This window comes from Grampus griseus (assembly GCF_964374135.1).
Source record: "Grampus griseus genome assembly, chromosome: 2".
Lineage (NCBI taxonomy): Eukaryota > Metazoa > Chordata > Mammalia > Artiodactyla > Delphinidae > Grampus > Grampus griseus.
In genome coordinates this window covers 66,973,138-66,998,046 of record NC_139018.1, presented here as the reverse complement: position 1 = coordinate 66,998,046, position 24,909 = coordinate 66,973,138, and the positions used below count along the sequence as shown (strand labels likewise).

The following is a 24,909-nucleotide window of genomic DNA, read 5'->3' as shown; positions in this document are numbered from 1 at the left end:
AAGTCCAGGACCAGATGGCTTCACAGGTGAATTCTATCAAACATTTAGAGAAAATCTCACACCCATCCTTCTCAAACTCTTCCAAAAAATTGTAGAGGAGGGAACACTCCTAAAGTCATTCTACGAGGCCACCATCACCCTGATGCCAAAACCAGACAGAGATACTACAAAAAAAGAAAATTACAGACCAATATCACTGATGAATATAGATGCAAAAATCCTCAATAAAATACTAGCAAACAGAATCCAACAATACATTAAAAGGATTATACACCATGACCAAGTGGGATTAATCCTGGGATGCAAGGATTCTTCAATATATGCAAATCAATCAATGTGATACACCATATTAACAAATTGAAGAATAAATACCATACGATCATCTCAATAGATGCAGAAAAAGCTTTTGACAAAATTCAACAGCCATTTATGGTAAAAAAAAACTCTCCAGAAAGTGGGCAGAGGGAACATACCTCAACACAATAATGGCCTTATATGACAAACCCAAAGCGAACATTGTTCTCAATAGTGAAAACATGAAAGCATTTCCTCTAAGATCAGGAACAAGACAAAGATGTTCACTCTCACCACTATTATTGAACATAGCCTTGGAAGTTTTAGCCATGGCAATCAGAGAAGAAAAAGAAATAAAAGGAATCCAAATTGGAAAAGAAGAAGTAAAACTGTCAGTGTTTGCAGATGACATGATACTATACATAGAAAATCCTAAAGATGCCACCAGAAAACTACTAGAGCTAGTCAATTAATTTGGTAACGTAACAGGATGCAAAACTGATGCACAGAAATCTCTTGCATTCCTATACACTAATAACAGAAAATCAGAAAGAGAAATCAAGGAAACACTTCCATTCACAACTGCAACAAAAAGAATAAAATACCTAGGAATAAACCTACCTAAAGAGGCAGAAGACCTGTATGCGGAAAACTGTAAGACACTGATGAAAGAAATGAAAGAAGATGATACAAACAGATGGAGAGATATACCATGTTTGTGGACTGGAAGAATCAATACTGCGAAAATGACTATACTACCCAAAGCAATCTACAGATTCAATGCAATCTTTATCATATTACCAATGGCATTTTTTTACAGAACTAGAACATAAAATCTGTATGGAGACACAAAAGATCCCAAATAGCCAAAGCAAATTTGAGGGAAAAAAACAGAGCTGAAGGAATCAGACTCACTGACTTCAGACTATACTACAAAGCTACAGAAATCAAGACAATGTGGTGTTGGCACAAAAACAGAATTATAGATCACTGGAACAGGATAGAAAGCCCAGAGATAAACCCACGCACCTATGGTCAACTAATCTATGACAAAGGAGGCAAGGATATATAATGGAGAAAAGACAGTCTCTTCAATAAGTGGTGCTGGGAAAACTGGACAGCTACATGTAAAAGAATGAAATTAGAACACTCCCTAACACCACACACAAAAATAGACTCAAAATGGATTGAAGACCTAAATGTGAGACTGGACACTATAAAACTCTTAGAGGAAAACATAGGAAGATACTCTTTGACATAAATCACAGCAAGATCTTTTTTGACCCACCGTCTAGAATAATGGAAATAAAAACAAAAATAAACAAGTGGGACCTAATTAAATTTAAAAGCTTTTGCACAGCAAAGGAAACTATAAACAAGAGGAAAAGACAACCCTTAGAATGGGAGAAAATATTTGCAAACGAAACAACGGACAAAGGATTAACCTCCAAAATATATAAAAGCTCATGCAGCTCAATATGAAAAAAACAAACAACCCAATCAAAAAATGGGTAGAAAACCGAAGTGGACATTTCTCCAAAGAAGACATACAGATGGCCAAGAGGCACAAAACTAATTATTAGAGAAATGCAAATCAAAACCACAATGAGTTATCACCTCACACCAGTCAGAATGGCCATCATCAAAAAACCTACAAACAATAAATGCTGGAGACGGTGTGGAGAAAAGGGAACCCTCTTGTACCATTGGTGGGAATGTAAATTGATATAGCCACTATGGAGAACAGTATGGAGGTTCCTTAAAAAACTAAAAATAGAATTACCATATGACCCAGAAATCCTACTACTGGGCATATACCCAGAGAAAACCATAATTCAAAAAGACACATGCAGCCCAGTGTTCACTGCAGCACTATTTACAATAGCCAGGTCATGGAGCAACCTAAATGCCCATTGACAGATGAATGGATAAAGAAGATGTGGTATATATATACAGTGGAATATCAGCTATGAAAAGGAACGAAATTGGGTCATTTATAGAGACGTGGATGGACCTAGAGACTGTCATGGAGAGTGAAGCAAGTCAGAAAGAGAAAAACAAATATCGTATATTAACGCATGTATGCGGAATTTAGAAAAATGGTACAGATGAACCGGTTTGCAAGGCAGAAATAGAGACACAGATGTAGAGAACAAATATATCGGCAAAAGGGTGGAAAGCCGGGGGTGGGGGGTGTTGGTGGGATGAATTGGCAGATTGGGATTGACATATATACAGTAATATATATAAAATGGATGACTAATAAAACCTGCTGTATAAAAAAAATAAAATTAAATTAAAAAAAAACAAGTTCAACATAGGCAAAGTTTTCTTTGTACAGGTTAATAAAACAGTTAAACCTCTCATGAGATGGATCAGGAAAAACAAAAGAGAAGGCACACTGAAAACTAATCAGGAATGGATGAAGGGACATTATAGATATAGCAGAGATTAAGACGATAAGAGAACATTAAGAAAAATTTCATGCCAAAAAATGTGAAGATGAAGATGCAATGGCAAAATTCCTGGAAAAAATCTAACAGACAAGCAAAGCAAACCCACAAACCAGACCTCAAATAGTTAAAGCAATTAAGGAAATGAAATATGTAGTTAAAAAAAAATTTCCCACAAAGAAAACAGCCGGTCCAGACTGTTTTACAGACAGGTGGTTTCATGTGACACATTATTCCAATCTCCTAAAAGCTCCTCCACAGAACTGGATGAAACATTCACCTACCTCACTCCATGAGGCTAGTATAACTGATGAAAATCTGAGGAGGGCATCCAAGAAAGAAAATTATAGGGCAGCCTCACTGATGAATGTATGTGGAGAAATCCAAACATAAGCAAACCAAATCCAGAAGTTTACAAAAAAAGATAATTAGTTCCAAGCTCAGTTTATCCCAAGAGTGCAACCAAGTAAAAAATTAGTCAATAAAATTTTTTACATTAAAGTTTCAGATTAAACCACTTTATAAAACATAAAAACTCATTCACAATAAAAAACCAAACCAAACAAACAAAAAACCAAACCAAAACAAAATGTGGATAACTATGAAGAGGATACTTTCTTAATCTGATAAAGAGAATCTACTAAAAAGCCTGTATCAAGCGTCATTCTTATTCGTGAAACATGAGAAACATTCCCTTTAACAAGCCACTTCTCTTCAGTTTTAAGTGGTAGTCATCTTGTTAGCACGTTAAGAGGAGAGAATACAAATGAATATATGAGTAAATATCATAAAGGGAGAAATCCTAAAGAATCTACAAACAACTGCTTGATATAGGAAAATTTAGCAAGGTGGCTGGATATAAGATCAATTACATTTTTTAATACAATAGCAATAAAGACATTATACACAATACACACACTCCCACATACTTATTTAATAACTGCAAAGAAAAATATCAAGTATCTAGCTAGGAATAGATTTTTTAAAGACATTAAGACTTTTACATAGAAAAAATTTTATACTTTGTAAACAACCTCAACAACAGAAAAAATTTTATACTTTGTAAACAACCTCAACAACATGTTTATGGGTATTATAGAAATACCAATTATCTTCAAGTTTATCTATAGATTCAGTTTAACTCTAATTAAAACTTCAACAAGAGACAATCAATTGCCAAAAAGGGCCAAATTATGCCTAAAGATGAATAAGGCCTAAAACTTTATTCTAACAGACACTAAAATTTATTATAAAGACAATGTGGTATGGGCACAGAAATGGGCAAACACACAAATGGAATACAACAGAGAGCACAGAAACAGACCATGTCTATATGGAAATATAATACACAACAAAGGTGAATGGCAGTCACCAGAGAGAGGAAGCTTGGATTTCTTTAGTAAAGTATGGGACAATTTGTTATCCATATTAAAAAAGAAAATGAAATTGGAACCCTACCTCACTACAAACATAAAAATAAATTCCAGATAGATTAATGACTTAAATGTGAAGGACAAAAACCTTAAACATTTTAGAGAGAAATAAAAGAAAGTATCTTTATAACCCTGGAGAAAGATTTTTTAAATCAAAAGACAGAAAGTACTAAGCAAGAAGTAAAAGATTGATAAATTTGACATTTAAATTAAGAATGCCTGTGGGGCCTGGGTTCAGTCCCTGGTTGGAAAACTAAGATCCTGCAAGCCGTGTGGCACAGCCAAAAAAAAAAGAAGCATGTCTATTAATCAAAACACAATCTTACTTAGGTAAAGATATGCATGAATTGGGATTTCACAGAAGGGGAAATAGTGAGGAACAATAAACATATAGAATGGCACTTAAAGCATCAGGAACCAGATATATAAGGTAAGATCATAACAAGATACCAATTTACACCTACTGCATTAACCAGAGTTAATGTCTAAGTGTTGGTGAAGAAGTGGACTGAAGGGTACTCCCATATACTATTGATATATATATGCAAAAATTTTGGAAAATAGTTTGGATATTTCATTGACAGGAAGGTAAACTGCTGTACATTCACACAATTAAATATTATACAGCAACCAAAAAGAATGAACAAGCTGACACATAGAGGAAGTTTAGAAATATCATGTTGAGTAAAACAAGCAAGTCTCAGAAACACTATGATACCATTTGCCTGATCAAAACCAAACAAAACTAAACAAGGTACTGTTTAGGGAAACATGTATATGTGATACACTTTTTAAAAATGCAAGAGAATGACAACTTTAAAATTCAGGATAGTGATTACCTCTAAACTAAGGCAGAAAGAACAGTAGTAGAGAGGAGCACACATACAACTTCAATAGTATCAGTGTTCTTGTCCAGGGATAGCTAAATCCGGCCCATTGCCTGTTTTTGTAAATAAAGTTTTACTGGAACACATTCATTCATTTACAGATTAGCTATGATTGCTTTTAAGCTACAGCAGAATTGAGTAGGTACAAAAGAGACTGTCCGGGCCAAAAAGCCTAAAATATTTACTCTCTGGCCCTTTACAGCAAACCTTCATTAACCTCTGTGCTAGTTGTGCTGAATTCACAGGTTTTCACTTTATTATGACACTTCATAAGCCATAATCTTAACTGTATTTTTCTGTATACATAAAATGTCATATCATTAAATACTTGTTGGAAAGACTTTCTCTAAACTGTACATTTTATTAACTGGGAAATTATAAGTGACCAGGACATAAATTGGATTTTTTAAAAAATGTAAGTCAAATGTATGAAAATATAAACAACAAAAACCTGAAACTGTTAACAAGTATCTGGTTCTTAAGAACACAGAATAGCACTAACAAACCAATCAAACGCATACCTGAAAAGGTTAACAGGCTTAATATTTAATTTCTTGGTTAAATCTGACTGTATGGAAGATACATTATCCACCAAATAACTTTCCTTCCCTTTTAATATGTACTTTTCTTTCAAGATCCTAGCCTAAAAAAAAAAAAAAAAAAAAAAATCACATAACTAAATGTTTGCCTTCCTCTGCAAATGGAAAATCATTCACCAATCACAGAAACCTGGCATTATTAAGGTACTTAATAAGATACTACATAACTAGAGGGTAACTGATTGCTATTAAAAATTTTTATCAAGTCTAAATAGCGGATCCTTACAGAGTTAGCAAATCCACAGCGCAAGGAAGTGGTGGAAGAAGATGCTGAATTACTTCCTCAGTAAGGAGATCACCACAGTGGGAAACAAAGCTCTTGATAGCTGAAAAATACAACAGACTTTTACTTAGCAGAGTGTAATGAACCATGAAGAAAGCATTCAATTATGGTAAGGCATTTGTATTTTTGTTAGAGGAATAAAGAAATGTGCTAAAATCAAAAAAATTCTTGAAACTCTAGTAAAATAAAAGGAAACTAGTGTCTTCTACCTCCAATCAAACTTAAAAAACCAAAACAAAACAACAACCAAAAAAAACCCAAACTTCCTAGAATTACTAAAAGAGACCAACAACCAAATTAACAAAATGTTGCTTTCCTGGGATTTTACTCAGCCCTTGAGCTCAGAAGTAGCAGCTTAGACCCTCAAGTTTGCCAGTTCTACACTAGTTCTAAAGAACCAAGACTGACTTTTAAGTCAGCAGGTTAGTTTTTATAGATGTTACCTGAAACACACAAGCTTTTATAAGGAGTTATTTCATATGTAGAATAAAGTGAATATTTAAAAGTTAGATTCAGTTTCAAGGAAGCACTGATTTTGGTTTTGTTTGTTTATTCATGGCATTTTTACTCCTAAAAATGATGGTTTTTAAGAAAACGTGCTTCAAAAAAAAAAATCAGTGCTTCCATGTCTTTTCAGGGAACCCACAGCTCCTTAAGCTCAAATTTTCATGGTGGATGCTATTTGTTAATGGTCTATGTGTTGTAAGAGCGTATAACTTTCACATATAAAAGACTAAATGGAAACCATACTTAGTCAATGCTAATTAAATTCAACCCTAGAGGAATGAATGCCTACGTAACACAAAACAATCAACATTTCTCAACTGATCGCATTATAATAAAACATGCATCCTAAGGATAAGGACATGTAAATTTGGTTTATTACATCATACTTCTGTTAGAATCACCAACTAATCAATCATGTTCAGTAAGAAAAATCCCCAGAAGCAGATTTTTCCCCCCAACTTAAATAAAACATACAAGTATATGTAAAGTTAAAGGATGGAAAAAGCCAGAGGAAAAGGAGAGAAAAGACTAAACTCAACCTACCACAGAGAGCACCAGCTCGTCCTTCCAAGGTTACCTGCCATGTAAATGAATCTCCTCGGCTCTTTTCTGTTCCTAGATCTTTCGGAGACACTGGGAAGACACACTTCCACAACAGCAGAACTCGAGCAAGGTGATGATTGACAAACGCAGGACCTGTAATTTATTCAACTTGTCACTTGTAAAGGAACCCAAAGTGGTTATTCTTTAAAACCCTTCCCTCTTAAAGTAAACACATTTTAATCTACTACTGCTGGATTACTTTGTCCCTCTAGTTCCAATGAATGTACTACTGATCAATGACTATCTGAAGGTACTAGAGTACAGAGAGGAAAAACAAGGAACTAACAGTAAAGTCTGGGCTCTGGTGTCCTCTCTCCTACTACTGCTGTGACCTCTTTGAGCCTCAATTTCTTTTAACCATAAAATGAAGCCAGAACTACCTGCACTGCTTATCTCCAAAGGTTTGTCCAGATCCAAACAACAGAGTGTACTTTAAAGTAGCCTGAAAAACTAATGTGCTACGTAAACGCCAGGTACTACTGTTTGTAAGAAATAACATTGTATCCTGAAAGTAATTCTAACTTTTGATAGCAACTTTGTTCCAGGCCAAAAATCAGATGTGATACGTCTAAATGGAACTTTTTTAATATTTCAAAGCAACATTTAAGAACTGAATACACAAACCCAGTAATGAAAGGCAATGTACTGTACAATGATAGCTTTTTATAGTTGTCCTTTGGTACCTGTGGGGGATAGGTTCTAGGACCAGCCCCCCCCCCACGCCAGATACCAAAATCTAAGGATACTTAAGTCCCTTATATAAAGTGGCATAGTACAATCTGTCCTCTGTATCCGTGGATTTGGAACCCACGGATACAGAGAGCTAACTGTAAGTATTTGATAGCATGCAGCATTATCAGTTAAGAAAACAGAACTACGACATATAAAAACCCAAACGCACAGCTTCTCTCCCCACGTAATATTCTTTAAAATTCTGGGGTTACCTTAAAATTCTCCTGTAAGTACTCCCTACTTCTTATTTCCATGTTCTGCTGACTGCATGCTTTTCTTCTGCAGTATGGCAGCACAGCATAGAACTGTACTGGGCTCTGAAGGAGACCACCTAGGTTAACATCCTGGCTCCATCCACTTACTAGCTATTTAAACTTGGATAAGTCACTTAATCTTTTTGTGCCTCAATTTCCTACCTATAAGTGGGGATAACAACAGTATGTACCTCATGTGACAGTTTCTGAGGCTTATATGAGTTTATATAGAACAGTGCTCCACCCATGATAAGCATTTATATATCTGACATTATGTAGTTATCATTCAAAACTTGTCTTATTTGCATATGAAGAGGTGAGAGCATAATGGCAAAATGAAAGGGCAACAGCAAGCCAATCATTATTTTTTTTAAGCATGCAATTTAGTACATTAACAAAATAATTTCTTCATTTTTCTCCTGACTTGCTTTTTAGGAAGAGGCCCTAGGCTAATCCCTACAGCAAAATAAACCTAATTCACTCCTTGCTCACTACTTTCTTTGATGAAGTAGTACTAAAAACATCCCATAGAATTGGGATAAAATAAAGAAATTGGAGTAAGGCAATTAAGAGTAAGTGACTGTAAGAGGTTTCACATGCACACACAGGCATACTCATATAATGGGCTGTGGAAATAGAGAAAATTCTGAATGCAAAATTTAGTCAGATACCAAAAAACAAAGTAAGGATGAAGTCACTGGGAATACCCACAGTTGACTGTGGGTTCCATATATATTTGCCATTGTACCCTTAAGATACCTCTCTAACTCAGGAGTGAACAGTGTAGCATCACGTCCCAGAGAGGTAACAAGATAATTTATTTCAGAAACATATGTAAACTAAGTTACTAAAAATGTTTGTAGTAATTACAAAGTTAAAAAAATAAACAAGAGTAAGTTCATTCACACCAAGAATAATGTTGGATCTAACAAAAACCAAACACACATTGTAGATACCTGCAAGTGAATCAAAGGTGTTGTATGTGGCATCAGATAAATTGGGAAGTATAGCAAAAAGGGGTTAAAAATGTTGGAGTTCACATTTGAGGAATGGACTTAAATGTGGTCTATGAGTTTACATTAGTTCAGAACAGTGAATTTTTTAAAAATAATAATGAAAATTGTAAATGGTGGAGGAAATGCTGAAAATGCAAAACGGGTGTTGAAACTGCCAGGCAAAAATTAATAAAGCACTCAGACCGTCATCTAAATTCCATTTCCCACAAAATATAATCAGAGCTCCTTGGAGAACTGACTGGTTGCAAGCTGAGGCAGAAATTATTATTTTTTTTAAAATACATATACATAACTTTAATCACAGTTAAATATATACAACTATGCCAATCTCCTAGGTGCCTTCTGACCAGGGTCCTCTCTGATCCCCTCCCCCTAACATCCCACTCCTTGGAAGTAAGTCATTTCTAGAATTTTGTATCTAACTGCCCCTCATTCTAAGGCAGAAATTATGATGTAAAAGCTGGGACATCTTGTCATGCCAAAAATAAAGATGTTATCAAAGAACACTAGTTTCATATGAACCAACTACTAGGGGCTCCCAATGACTAAAGATGAAACAATTTGAAGATCAAAGCATAATGACTGCAATGTTGTTGGTGGGAATGTAAATTGATACAGCCACTATGGAGAACAGTATGGAGGGTCCTCAAAAAACTAAACATAGAACTACCATACGACCCAGCAATCCCACTACTGGGCATATACTCTGAGAAAACCATAATTCAAAAAGACACATGCAGCCCAGTGTTTACTGCAGCACTATTTACAATAGCCAGGACATGGAAACAACCTAAGTGTCCATCGACAGATGAATGGATAAAGAAGATGTGGCACTTATACACAATGGAATATTACTCAGCCATAAAAAGAAATGAAATTGAGTTATTTGTAGTGAGGTGGATGGATCTAGATTCTGTCATACAGAGTGAAGTTAAGTCAGAAAGAGAAAGTATGCTAACACAGGGGCAGGACAGGAATAAAGATGCAGACATAGAGAATGGACTTGAGGACACAGGGAGGGGGAAGGGTAAGCTGGGATGAAGTGAGAGAGTAGCACTGACATATATACACTACCAAATGTAAAACAGATAGCTAGTGGGAAGCAGCCGGATAGCACAGGGAGATCAGCTCTGTGCTTTGTGACCACCTAGAGGGGTGGGATAGGGAGGGTGGGAGGGAGACACAAGAGGGAGGGGATATGGGGATATATGTATATGTACAGCTGATTCACTTTGTTATACAGCAAAAACTAACATAACATTGTAAAGCAATTATACTCCAATAAAGATGTCAAAAAAAAATAATGACTGCATTCAACTGAAACATATAAACATATAAAAATCTATGAGTTTATAAAGATATCTAAAAGCAAAACCTCACTGATACCCTTTGCAAATTACTAGCAACCAGTAACACATTCTAAAAATTGATAATAAAGTGAAAGAATCATGCATTAAGAAAAAAAAGCCCAAGAAAACAGCAAATTAAATAAAACATCAACTTAATTTTTATTCCTTTTTGGTATATTGAATATGAATGTGCATTAAAACATGATGTACTAATCTCTTTTATAAAGGAGAAAGGATCTCTTGTACTCTTCTTCCAATGGGATTACCCTGTTTTGAAAGCTTTTGTTCATTAAAATATTGCCATTTATTAAGTAGTTTATCTTCCCCTTTAATTAACCAAGAATATCAATACAGCAGGCATGAAACACCTAGCCAAAAGCAAATAAAATCTTGACCACTTTATTCCCATCACATTGTGAAATCATGATCTATGCCAGGGGCCAACAAACATTTTCTATTAAGGCCCATGCAATAAACATTTTTGGCTTTGAAAGCCATACTGTCTCTATTGCAATTACTCAATTCTGCCACTGCAGTGCCTAAAGGCTATAAACAATATGTAAACAAATAATTATAGTTGTACTCTAATAAAAAGTTTATTTATGCACACTGAAAACTGACTTTCATATATTTCTCATGTATCACAAAATATCCTTTTTGTTTTTAAACCATTAAAAACATAAAAACCATTCTTAGCTCACAGGCTGTATAAAACAGGTGGCAAGCCAGATTTGGCCCATAGGTTGAACTCAGATCTAGTCCAATAAATTTCTTTAATCATCTCAAAAACATTACTTAAAGTGGCTCTTCATTTATGATTGTTTATTTTAATTAAGCTCCTTTTAGATCAAATTACTTCAGAGGTGTCAAAATGATTTATTGGTCAAATCCAATTAGTTTCATATCCTAGCAGTAAACCACACAACTATACAAAGAGACTTAAAAGTATAGCTTTTATAAAGTAATAAAATAGAGTTTTAAAGTTACAGGATGTAAATATAATAGTCATGATCATAAAATAATTACGCTAATAAATAATAATTTAAATTTAATAAATATAATTTAAACGTTTAATGCCTTATCCCCGTCAATGTAACTACCTTATTTTATTTTTTTTTTTTTGCAGTACGCGGGCTTCTCACTGTTGTGGCCTCTCCCGTTGAGGAGCACAGGCTCCGGACGCGCAGGCTCAGTGGCCATGGCTCACGGGCCCAGCCGCTCCATGGCATGTGGGATCTTCCCAGACCGGGGCATGAACCCGTGTCCCCTGCATCGGCAGGCGGACTCTCAACCACTGCGCCACCAGGGAAGCCCGTAACTACCTTATTAGTGTGACCAAATTCTCAGAACAATTACAGAATTGGATTCATGGGCTATCGCATGTTCTCTTGCCTATCCTTATACTGTAGAAAATTTTTTTTCTGAAGATAGATGGGAATGATTTTGGGAAAAGCCAGACTCATTCAGAGTTTAGCGTGAAAGTTGATCAAATTGGCTTATCCTACTTAAGGTTCATAAATTGGTCTTGAAGAGAATTTCAAATAAAGACATCTGAAAACATTCTAAGGATTGGAGTAAATAAGTATATGGCTTCCTAAGGTGACTGCTAGGAGAAAAACGTTTATGTGGATATTTAAATTCTGGTATATATTAAGTTACTCTTGTCAAATCATACATTAGAATATTTATGCTCAGAAAACACCAAGCAGTCTGTAGTTATGTAAACCCTCCACAAGACTTACCTAAGGTCATCAGGGCAGCAATCAACAACCATCCAGCTTGTGTGCGCTGAGCTGAAAGGCGACTGTTTTGAGCAGCAGAACATAGCAAATCCTCTGCTAATGTCATAATAATCTATTGACGTATAGAAGAACAAGGTAAAAAAAAAAAAAGTATATCAGTTTATAGGTTACTGGACAAATGACGGCAACTAATTATAACAATCTCTTGAAAAATTAACTCTTACATATAATAAATATCCATGATAAAAGACTGTCATTCACATAGACTATACCATAGGACAATGTCGTACGTGAAACTAAAAAAAGTAACTTTTCAAGGATAAATTATAGGTTGTATAATAGGTATACAATAGGTATATTAGGTTGTACACAGCAACCCTATAATTCTTTGTGGAGTATATGTGACAACATTGTACAACCGTTCAAGTTTCGCTATATAAAATTTGAACTTACTTTTAGTTTTAAGCCACCATTTTCATAGATCTGTAATTACCAGAGGAAGTTTCATTACAGGACTCTCTCCTTTTAAAATTCTGCACACTACTTTGATACCTGAGTGGCTGATAATAGTCTTTCCCGAGGCAATATACTATATAACCACAGTTAAAAGTACTCACTAATCGCACAATGAAGTAGCTTCACAGTAAAGGGGGATTAATTAAAATGTTATATTTTAAAAGTCTAAGAAATAGTTCTAAAACAACACAGAGGAAAAACTAGATATTTCACCTTTATGGATAATGCATGCTTATAGAGTGCAAATGCCGACAGGCATCTAACATGTCTAAGAAAACATCTCTGTAACCAATCACCTCTAGAAGAGCAGCAAATATTGTGAGTTGGCACATACCTTTTCTAAAGAGGAAGGCTAGCATATTTTTAAACAACCAACCAACTTACTACTAACTTAGGACTGCTTGCAGCCTCTACTTGTCCCCCACCCTTTAAAAACGGTGGGGACAAAACAAACCAAGCCTGTCTGCCTAAATTAATAAGATCTGAGGACATTAAATTTAATTAATACACGCAATGGCAATTCTTTGATTAGCAAGATGTGATGTGTTAGTTTGGAATACAACTAAAATAATAAATTTAACTGAATAACATCACCTCCCGAAGTTGCCGATCACCTTATCCCAAAGGCATTGGCAATATTCAAGATAATTTAAGAATTTTTGAAGTAACGGTGTATTTGTCTGCAAAGACTAAACTGCAGAGAATATACCATAATATTCATTAATAATGACGTGGAGGGACAAGAAAAAGGAAAGGAACAATGGTGATTTTTTAAAAAGTTCTTATGTGCGTGAGGCCCAGATTATGAGGGCTTTTCACTGTCAAACAATATTCTCTGACAACTGACAATTCCTATTCAAAAAGAAACAAAATTCCCACACCACGCTTTGCCAATTTTGTGTTTTTTATATATATATATTTGTGTGTGTGTGTGTTTTATATTTGATTAACAAAATTTCTTTAGTTCTCTTTACAATTCTTTGTACATTAAAACTGGGTTATTTACTTTCTAGGTTCTGTATCGTTTATCTTTCTGGAAGTGCTACACTCAAAAGCCATTATTTTTCAGTAGCAAAGCAATCTGTCATCATTATGAGCTCCTGGTGTTTTATATATTTACTATGTTTCTATCCATTGTTATCATTATTTTTTTGGATGCACACATTATCCCCTCTTTGGTCGGGGGAGAGTCTAAAGTTATCTCTTGCATCCTTTTAAAATGAACACAGTCTCTGATGACTTCCCTCCTTTCCAGTATGACAAGATATTCCAGGCTTATACTGTGCATTTCCTGTCCCAGATCTAGAACCAGCCATTCCTCCAAGGGGCCCTAATTCCTTTTCGGTTGGAAATGGTATTTAGGGCCATAATCTGGGCACTAGGGGTGTTTCCTGCTACTGGGTTGCCATTGCTTTTATGTCTGGACAGTGTGAAAGGAAATTAAACACTCATACTAATATTTTCAATTTAAGTTTAACATATGGGCCTTTTACTTAATTTTCTTGATTCTGCAACGGTAGCTTTTTTTTTTTTTTATGGAAAATCTTGGCTCCTAAGAACATTCATTATCTACTTCATCTTACCAGGTATGTAAACTAATTCCAGAATAATACCACCAAGAATACCACTAACTATAAAATTATTAAATGAAGTTTAAGATTTCTTTTGAAGCTCTATTTGTCCTTTACAATGCAATTTTAAAATGTACTTCTATGGCAGAGCTGAATGTATGGGAAAAAAAAAAAAGCCTTCAGGAACAAAATCTGTTACTAACTGGAGATATTTCTAACAAAAAGCAGAGAAAGCAACTCCTCTTTAAGTGTAGATACAAAATTTTTAACCGTCCCTTGGTTTTTCACAGTAATTACTTTGATGATACTTAACACTTAAGTAGTAGTATTAGCTGACAGCTCAGAAATTTGTCCTGCATGGTTCTTTACTGGGTGATACACAAGAAGACAATGATGTTTTTAAGAAAAACTTGAAATGTCACTATCATATACGAAGAATGAAATCATTACCTTGCCCTTTCCGTGAGGAATTCCTAAAGGACAATGTTTCACTGCTCCCAGCAGAGCTGCCACTGCAAAACTAAAGCCAGTCACTGCTTCAGGTGAAGACTTAAGCACAGTAAGCCTTTCAAGGCAACGGTCTAAGAGAGGTGTTAGGTAGGAAGGTAATGCCACAGCAATGCAGTGTAGACACCAGGCAGCTGCTAGTCGAACAGAAATGCTAGGATGAAGAGTAACTGAAATGACATTGTCAAGGACGCCTAGAAGGACAGAATAAACAAATGATGACTCAGCTACACAGATAAAACTCAGTCATCAAACAGTCAAAAGAGTAAGCAACCACATAGATATGAAATATATTATCTTTATCAAAAGCCAAATCAGAATTTAAAATATTAAGTGATACACAATTATAAATAATTTTTTTGTACCCAAGAGTTACTTCTACCAATATATCTCATGAAAATTGGCTTAAATTAAGTCAGGAGACAAAGGAAATTTTTATTTCCTAAATAAGCCAATGTTCTGCTTACTTTATCTTGAGATCATTAATTTGGTACTAGGAATTAAAAATTACCAATATAAAAAAAATTATCAATAAATAACAAAAACATCTTGAGAAGAAATGTCACATCTTGCTTCATCCTCCTTTTCTTTTAAATCCTTTCTGGCACATTTCTCTACATAATCAGTATTCTCCCTATGTACCATATTTCTCTTAACCTGAGAACAAAATGTTGAAGAAAATCAAGGCTTCACTAGATCCCCAGCGGGCTACTAAGCCACTATGCAGACAGTGAAGTGCCACTACCAGTAAGAAAAAAAAGTCTACATTTGCTATAATTCAACATATACCTTCATCAAAACATGTTCATGTCAACTGCTACTTAAACAATATATGCCCTAGGATAAATAGGTTACAAACCGAATATAATGTAAGCTTCAGTCAGCAGGAATTGTGTAGCACAAAGGACAAAAGCCATTAAAGATGATTTTAAAAAGTAATTAAGTAAGCCAGTCACAAAAGGCCACATGCTGTATGGATTCCATTTATATTAAATCTTGTCCAGAATAGACAAATTCATAGAGACAGAAAATAGATTAGTGGTTATCAGGGCCGGGGGGAGGGGAAATGACTGCTAGTGGGTGTAGGACTTCTTGGGGTGAAGAAAACATTCTGCAATTAGATAGTGGTAGAGTTTGCACAACTCTGTGAGTATACCAAAACCACTGAATTGTATACTTTAAAAGGGTGAACTTTATGGTATGTGAATTATTTCTCAAAGTGATTAAATAATTTTCAAAGAGAGAAAGAAAAGAGAATGCCTGAAAAGACCTTTAAGGAAGTAAATTACTTGTACCATACAGAAACTAATACTTTCACTGCAGATGAGAGATACGAGTTCAGGTTTACTTCTCCATTTTTCTGTGTTATCTTAAATATCTCCAGACAGGGGGTTGGAGATAGACAGAGACCTAGAGAACCATCTTTAGTTACAAAAGCAAAAGAAAAAAAACAAAAACAAAAAAACATACCTTTAAAAATTTTGATTATATTTCATAAAACAACTCTAATAAATCTATAGTGGAATCTATAATAAATGAGCTATATGAGGGAGCTTTTCTTCCTTGGAGAAAAGTTGTCTAAAGCAAAAGTAAAAACAAAGTATTCATACTAGTCACAAACAACAGATACCTGCACTTGAATCCTGTAGCAAAGGTGCAGCTGTGGTGCCGAGACTGTGTATGAGATTTCCAAGTTCTTGTAAAGCACATACCAACATATGCTGGCTGGCTGCTACATCTGCGGAGCCAAGCCGGGTTTCCAGATTACCGTCACTCATTACAGCATCTGACAGAAGTATAAGAATTAACCAGACATCACTGTTTTATTAAAATTTATTACAGAGGGTAGGTACTAGGAGCAGAAACATATGAAGGTAAAAATTAATACTTCCGCTTGATATATGCGGAACCCTTGAGGCAGTAACTAAAATACTAAAATGGGGACTTGCATCTACAGAGAAAGAATTAAACTAACATAACCAATTTAGTTCAAGCAACCTGATCAGAGACGCCTTATTACTCTTTTAGCAAGTGGCACTGAAAGGGAGAACTCCAATTTTATCAATACTCAAGATAAGCAGAGTAGACTTAGGACAGTACAAGAACTGAGATGAACTAATTGTTTCAAAGACAATGTATCTTAACTTCTATAGGAAGATTATGAATTCTGAGGAACTACTATCCACCAGCCTTTAAGATCAGTACATATATATATAATAGTTCTTATCAAGGTAGATAATTTATGTCTCATCTATATATAGACTGCTTTACTCTGAAACAACTGACCTGTATTATAAAAGTGTTTTTTGGGTATTAATATAATTATATACCAGTCCAGCTTTTCCGAAAGGACAATCCCTTTAGCACTGTTAAAACAGACTCTCTTAGAAGATCCATACCCATAACTTTCTTTAACTTCCAGATAGCCTGGCAAATATCCTTGGCAGCAGCAATCTGAGCCTTTTCTCCAAGAAGACCTCCAACAGTAGCTCGAAGGATAAATGAAACACAACGGCGACTGCAGACAGCGTCAATCTGAGTTTGGGTGGCCTTAGGGTGTGACTGTGAAACCAGGCTTAGGGTATGAGAAAGAAAGGCAGCAAAATTTTTCTCTAGCCATGCTCCTCCTAGTGTTGAAACAAACACCACGTAAGCCTAAAAAAGAAAAGAGTTTTATCTTCAAAATGAAGTAATTTCAATTCTATATTAATGTTTTCTCTTCCATGAAATATGCAGAATTTATTAACATTTCTTTTTAGCCTTTCCTCATTTATATAGCCACCTTAGCTATATAAATGTAGTACTGTTTTTCTGTTTGTTAAGCCAAAATTGAAGTACGCAGTCTTTCAACTGAGGTTTCATTTATGCTGCCTGTTTTATTTTGGTCAGACTACAAAGTTTCAGGATAGCCAGCATAGCTAGCTAATAAGTAAAATGTGCCTGTGACTTCTCCAAACAAAGCATTCAAACTCTTTAACATTCTGTGTTGGTTTTTTTTCCTTCAATTTTTTGGCCACACGCTGAGCAGCATGTGGGATCTTAGTTCCCCAAACAGTGATCGAACCCATGCCCCCTACAGTGGAAGCCCGGAGTCTTAACCACTGGACCACCAGGGAAGTCCCTAAGGTCTTTAACATTCTGAACAAGAAAACCCAAATCAAACATATGAACACAGTGTAAGAATGAACTATGGTCTAATACCATAACTCTAAGGGAATTCAGTTCTAGAAACCAGAAAAGAAAGTTTATGGTGACGAATCACTGCTCTTTATTTCCATGAATGTTAATGGTCTGGCTTGCTCCAGCGATACCGACAGTAGTTTTCTTATGTAATCTGTTTTCTTAAAATACACAGTTTACAATTATACTGGGACGTCTTATATTTTCATGAAATCTAATATCATACAGTATAAAATAATGAGGATATATATGTGAATTTAAAAAAAAACATGTTTGCTTTGAACCATAATGGCATTTAGAAAACAAGATAGTTCAAAGAAAGAATGCAAAGACCTCTATATTGCCTTATTCTAAGACCCTCTTCCCAAGGTTTAGCTTTTTAAGTTTTGTTTAGGACCAAGAATTTAAGCACTTAAGTAGATTACATGCTGTAATCTTTATTTTGAAGTAGAAACCATATAAAACAGAAATATAATATTGCCCATGCCAAATATTATGTACCTAAAAGCTTAAATCAGAACTGTATAAGCACACACAAACACAATGGAAAACATGTTAAACTGCAAGACACATGGAAGCCCAAGGCCTAGAAACAAACAAAAAGATGTTGTTTATGTTTCAAAGGAAATAAACAATAGTCTCCCATCATTACGAACTGAAAACACATTGTGGGTAATAGCCTATTTAGTTGGCTTTGCATAAATAAGGTTCTCTTGTAATCTAGTTTTTTATAAAGCGTCTTGGCCTCACCCCATCTATTTATAAACATGAGAGCATAAGTGATGACCTTCCACAGTATCACTTCCACCTGGAGTCAGATACTAAAACTTTCACTATAGGCCAGTGAGAATTACATTTAGATACTGATTTGTGATTCTAACCTGAGTAACTCCAACTCGGACATCCCTACTGACTGAACTGGTTCCTTTCAGCATATCTCCACTGGCTCGAAGAAATCCTGAACTCCCACGTAGAAACCCTGTTCCTAGTAATTCCAGAACTTCCTCCAGAGATACTCTGCGAACGCTTTGACGTGAGGCTGCTATAACAAAGAACAAAACAAAACATGTGATTCTATTTTACAGACTAAATTTTAATGAGTGATCTTGGTTTGCATGATATTGAACAGTATGTTAACAGAAACAAAAATAAACTAAAAATCCAAACAAAAGGCAAAATTTACAGGACATTACACACACTAAAACATAAAGTCACACGACGGTTCAGAGGTCAAATCATAATGGACTCTGATGTATCATGTCAATGACATCTTAGAGTCTATGCCACTTTGAGATTATGACCTACTGCTCTCTTGTCCTCAAGTTAAACAAGGGAAAACATAAATAAACGGCCCTAGTTCTCCTTGAGTGAGAATGCTATACAAAACTTTGAAAATTCTTTTGAAATACTAAAAAGGCCAAAATCACAATTTTATCTTTCTAAATGCTCTACAACTCTTAATGAAACTTACATAAAGTAACCACCATGGCCTGTTTTCTAAAAATTCTCAACTGCAAGTACAACTTTTGTTACATCCTCAGTCTCTGAAGAAAGCAAAGCTAAATATTACTAAAACTGCCCAGTCAACCCTTAGGCTGCAATAATTAAGAGCTTAGTTAGGCAGAATGTTTTAAATTTGTCTTCAGTTTGACATAGCTGAGTTTCTCCCTGTGAATATCTAGGGAATAACATCTCCTTTAAAAAAAGAACCCATTTTCGCCCTTTCATTCTTCTGAAAAATGTTGGTCACAAGCTCTGATCCTCATTATTGACTTAAGTCATAAATAGTGGAAAAATAAACTTCTGTTAATCCAAGTCATGAACAAAAAATATACTCCTCAGCCTGAAGATGAAACAGATAAAAATCTATATTGGCACGTGGAAGAGAAACATAAGTGAATAGTACAAAATCCATGCTCTTGCGGATCATAAATTCTAAAAAGGAGAGACAACAATAAACATAACAAAGGACTAAGTATATAGTATGTTAGACAGTGATTAAAAGCCATGCAAAATATAAAGCAGGTATCTTTTATGTGTAGTGAGTTCAGCGGAGGGCTCTGGTAGCAGATGGACCAAAGTGTAAGGATGGTGCAAGAGCAGAAGATATAGGACCTTGTCGATCATTATAATAAGGAGGTGAGTAAAGTGAGGTGCCAGTGGAGAACCTTGAGCAAAGTAGTGATATAATCTGTCACTCTGCTTCTGTGCTGAGAGGAGACTGTAGAGGGGCGAAGGCAGAAGTAGAGAAAACCATTAGGAGCAATTTAGTAATTCAAGCAAGAGGTGATGGTGGCTTAGATCAAGCTAGATACGATAGAAATCGGGGTATACATACTTACATATTTTTAAAATTTACTAGAAAAAAATTTCAAAATTACAAAAGAGCTGCAAGAATAGTAAAATAAACTCGTATGTACCCTTCACCTAGACTCCATATCTTCCTTATCACTTTCTCATTTTTGAAGAGTACATATATGGCTAGTTGTAGTTGTAGAAAAGCCCTCAATTTGAGTTTTTCCTCAAGAGAACTACACTAAGTAATGCTGTAAGCCTTCTTAATGCATAACATCAAAAAGAAATGTCAGGCTTGGTGTCAATCTGTCCCTACATTGGCGATATTATCTTTGAACACCTGAATAAGGTGTCTTCCAGTCTTGTCCACTGTAAAATATTTTTCCATTTGTAATCACTATGCCACCTCTGTGGTGACACTTTTTTTTAAAAAATAAATTTATTTATTTATTTTTGGCTGCGTTGGGTCTTCGTTGCTGCGTGTGGGCTTTCTCTAGTTGTGGTGAGCGGGAGCTACTCTTCCTTGTGGTGCGTGGGCTTCTCATTGCGGTAGCTTCTCTTGTTGTGGAACACGGGCTCTAGGTGCGTGGGCTCAGTAGTTGTGGCTTGTGGGCTCTAGAGCGCAGGCTCAGTAGTTGTAGCACAGGGGCTTAGTTGCTCCGCGGCATGTGGGATCTTCCCGGACCAGGGCTCGAAGCCGGGTCCCCTGCATTGGCAGGCGGATTCTTAACCACTGCGCCACCAGGGAAGCCCTCCTTTCTTCTTTTAACAGGTTATAATCCATTTCTATCATTATTAATTCTAATACTATCCTGGATTTGGCCAGCTTTTCTTCAGAAAGCTGGCCAGTGGAAGCTCCTCACTTTCTGGCACAAGACGCTCCAGGCTCATCCTCAGACTTTCCTTGCCCCGACCCCATGAGCCACTTCTCCAAGGAGTCCCAACTGTAGATATGTTTTAATATTGTTAGGTAGAATAGTTACTGACTGTGAGAGAGAAGATTCAAGGGTGACTTTACAAACTGTGGTTTGAACAACTGCAGGGACAGAGCCATCATCAACTTAGATTAGCAAGACTGCGACTGCAAGGAGAGCAGGTATGTGTACATGGGGGGAGGGGAGATCAAGCATTCACTTAGGACAAGTTAATTTGAAACATTAAATAGACATCCAAACAGAGATGTCAAATGGGCAGCTAGATATGAGAGTTTGGCGTCCAGGAGAGAAGTGTGGGCTAAAGACATAAATCAAGGAATCCCTGATATATAGATGGTATTTAAGCCATGAGATTGGGTAAGATCATCTAGAGTGAGCCTACGTAAAGAGCAGAAGAACAAGGACTAGGTGATGGGTGTCTCCTATAAGAAGACAGGAAATCATCAAAGACTGAACAGAAACTTCTAGAAAGAAAGAAAACCAAGGGAGCGTGAGGTCCTAAAAGGCAAGTGAAAAGAGAATGAGGAGGAAGATCAACTGAGTTAAATGTTGCTGAAAGGTTAAGTAAGACAACTGAGAACTGCCCCCTGGCTTAGCATGGCTAAATATTAGAACGCAAGTGCCAAAGGGCAGGGGCTTCTAATCTGTTTTGTTCAATAACACATCCTACACACTCAGAACAGATCGTGGCCCTGTATAAACCCCCAATAAATGCTTGTTTATTTATTGAATAACTGATGAACGTGGAGGTCATTGATGCCCTTAACAAAAATAGTTTTCAAGAGTTAACTGGGGCTTCCCTTAAGCGAGGTGCTTAAGAATCCGCCTGCCAATGCAGGGGACACGGGTTCAAGCCCTGGTCCGGGAAGATCCCACATGCTGCGGAGCAACTAAGCCTGTGTGCCGGAACTACTGAGCCAGCACCCTAGAGCCCATGAGCCCACCGGCCACAACTACTAAAGCCCGCGTGCCTAGAGCACATGCTCCACAACAAGAGAAGCCACCACAATGAGAAGCCTGCGCACCGCAACGAAGAGTAGCCACCGCTCGCCGCAACTAGAGAAAGCCCACGTGCAGCAACGAAGACCCAACGCAGACAAAAATAAATAAATAAATTTATATATAAAAAAAGAGTTAACTGGGGGAAAATCCTAACTGAAGTGTGTTTGAAAGAAGAGAGAGACTAAAAACAGAGTATCAAGAACTCCTCTGAGGAACTCTGCTGCAAAGGGAAGAGAAATGGGGCTCCAGCTGGCTGGGGAGGTAAAATACAAGAAAAAAAACTTTTTTTTAAGATGAGAGGGGGAAAAGCACATGTTTTTATAGGGAATAATCCAATAGAGAAGGAAAAGTTGATGTAGGAGAGGGGAGACTTCCTAGAGCTATGTCCTCGAGCAGGTGAGAGGATGAGCTCTAATACATATTGAACGTATGGCTTTAATAGAAGACGAGATAATTCATCTTAGTAACAGTGGAAAAGTCAGAGTATATGAGTACAGATGCTGGAAGGTGGTAGATTTAGTAGGGAAGCCTATGGAAGATAGGCCGTCAAATGAAAGTAACATGGGAGAAGATAAAGGTATAAAACAGTCAATTAGGAAAGTGGGACAGTGAATGGACGAGGGACGTATAGTACGACTTGAGGTTCATGGTCAAGAAGTAACTTTAAAGGATTCCATAAATCCTTGGCAACTTATGCCAATGTTAGGAAAATGTCATACTCAATCCCTGCTTTTTAAACGCCTTGGTAAAATATACCATTTATTAGAAGTCTGCTGATTTTACTAGGAAAATCATTTCAGTTCTGTACCTCATAATCTTCGAATATTGTGGCTGAGTGTACAAACCTCCATTGTATTTCTTTTCCAAATTATTAAGCACTGTGTTGCTAACTATTAGTCTCCTACTTTAAAAAAAATCTACTATGACATCTAGATCACTTTTTAGTTGTTTGAAAATAACTTAATTATAACACAAGCCTAGAACTTACAGATGCAAGATGACAGAATTCCTAACAGAAGATTAGGCCAAAGATTTTTTAGTGTGGGTGAAGCTGGTTCTTCACTTTGCTTAGTCTGATTGCAAAAATGCTGTTATTAGTTTAGTGCTACTCTAGGAGGATATACATTTAAATATTATTCACATTTGTTAGGCAATTCTGTATTTTGCTTGTTTTTACTGCAACTGTGTACTAGTGCTAATGACACATTTATGGAAATGAGCAATTCACATTTTCAAGAGGGTTTGATTAAACATGTCTTCTTCTAATTTCAATCTCTTAGATGGCTTAAGATTTAACCTTTTAAATGCCCTGAACAACTCTGAATTACAAGATTAGAAGAACCAAAACCTAAAAAAAAAATTTATTATAAATTTTAAACTTGTGGGTCTCAACTGGAGAATGAAGGGACTATATAGTTGTTAATGCTTCCTAGGTGATTCTGATATGCTGTACTCACTGTCCTCTCTCAGCTCTGGTTGAGAAACACTGGCTTAGAAGAAACCAGAACACTTCTTAATGTCACAATAAACAATTTCTAGAGCAATGATTCTAAAACTTTAATGTGCATACAAAGTATCTGGGGATCTTGTTAAAATGAGAATTCGATTTAGTAAGTTGGGTGGCATCTGGGTTTCTGCACTTCTTAAGAGCTCCCAGGTGATGCTAGTACTCTCGGTTTGCAGATATTGAGGAGCAATGTTCTACAGAACAATCACATTTTCATTAGCGTGAGACTGTTATTCTTTGGAGACAGAATAATAAAGCAAGTTTTTAATTATTCACCGATGTTTTATAAACCCTGTAGATTAAACCCAGGCAAACCCTTTTGTTTTCAAAAATACTCCATCCTTGCTCACTGCCTAGGAGTGTATAAATAGGGAATAAACACAAACACAAATTGTGCAAATACAGTAAATTTCAAGTATCTGCTGTTTGGAATTATTTACATCATTGCTCCCTTACACCAATCTAGAAGATGGCAAGCCAAATGTATGTAATTAGATGCATGCTGCTTAAAAAAAAAAATTCTCGAGAATTAGATCATATCTCTTATTGGATAACACTCCACAATTCACTTAAAAAAGCCATGGTGTAGAGGAAGACAATGACTGAATAAAGCACATTTATTTAAGAGTTCTTTTAATTTTTTCCTCAAACTTTCACTGAATTGTTTTAAAATGAAATCTTAGGACTTATAGACATGTTTCCAAACTAAAATTTATATGATATTCTGCCTCTTTTCAAAAGTAATAATGGGTAGCAGTAATGCTACATATGTTTGTTTAAATCAACTGGGAAAAAATTATGGAAGACATTATGAAAATAATTACGTGAATTTACCTGCTCCTGGATGTTTAGAAATTATAGCTTTGGCCAACACTGTGCCTAGTAGCTTTGAAACTGAAATCCGCACATCATAATTGGAGCCTTCAAAGGATTTAAAACATAGTGTGGCCACACTGTCCAGGTCTGTACTCCACATAAAGACGGCCTCATTCTGAAGTTCAAGGAGACACTGTTCAATCGGGAAAAAAAGAAATTAATGAAAAACAAAATATAAATGTCAGGTTCAGATCTACATAAGTTGCAGAACTATCAAGATCTAGCAAAAATAATACACAAATCCAAAGTTTCTAAATAATGATTGTAGGGACAACAAGTGAATACTTACTAAAAAGTCATAAAAATTATACTATACAAAGCAACGTGTCCACAAAGGGTAGGAGAAAGACCCATTTCTAATTCATTGG

General features: G+C 35.9%; 1 protein-coding gene across 8 annotated transcripts in view; it reads right to left on the bottom strand.

Annotated features, from left to right (window-relative positions):
- HEATR5A (HEAT repeat containing 5A) overlaps positions 1-24,909 on the bottom strand; it is a 112,613-nt gene that overhangs the window by 61,243 nt on the left and 26,461 nt on the right. For 5 of the 8 annotated variants that reach the window (XM_082647196.1, XM_082647199.1, XM_082647202.1 and 2 more), the window contains exons 6-13: positions 24,500-24,674; positions 18,808-18,968; positions 17,146-17,401; positions 16,377-16,532; positions 14,690-14,940; positions 12,153-12,264; positions 7,000-7,152; positions 5,893-5,992 (exon numbers count right to left, since the gene is read on the bottom strand). In XM_082647196.1, the coding sequence (XP_082503322.1) occupies positions 5,893-5,992; positions 7,000-7,152; positions 12,153-12,264; positions 14,690-14,940; positions 16,377-16,532; positions 17,146-17,401; positions 18,808-18,968; positions 24,500-24,674 (1,364 nt within the window). The remainder of the gene's footprint in view (positions 1-5,892; positions 5,993-6,999; positions 7,153-12,152; positions 12,265-14,689; positions 14,941-16,376; positions 16,533-17,145; positions 17,402-18,807; positions 18,969-24,499; positions 24,675-24,909) is intronic. The other 3 variants (XM_082647198.1, XM_082647203.1, XM_082647201.1) reach the window with 1 other exon arrangement.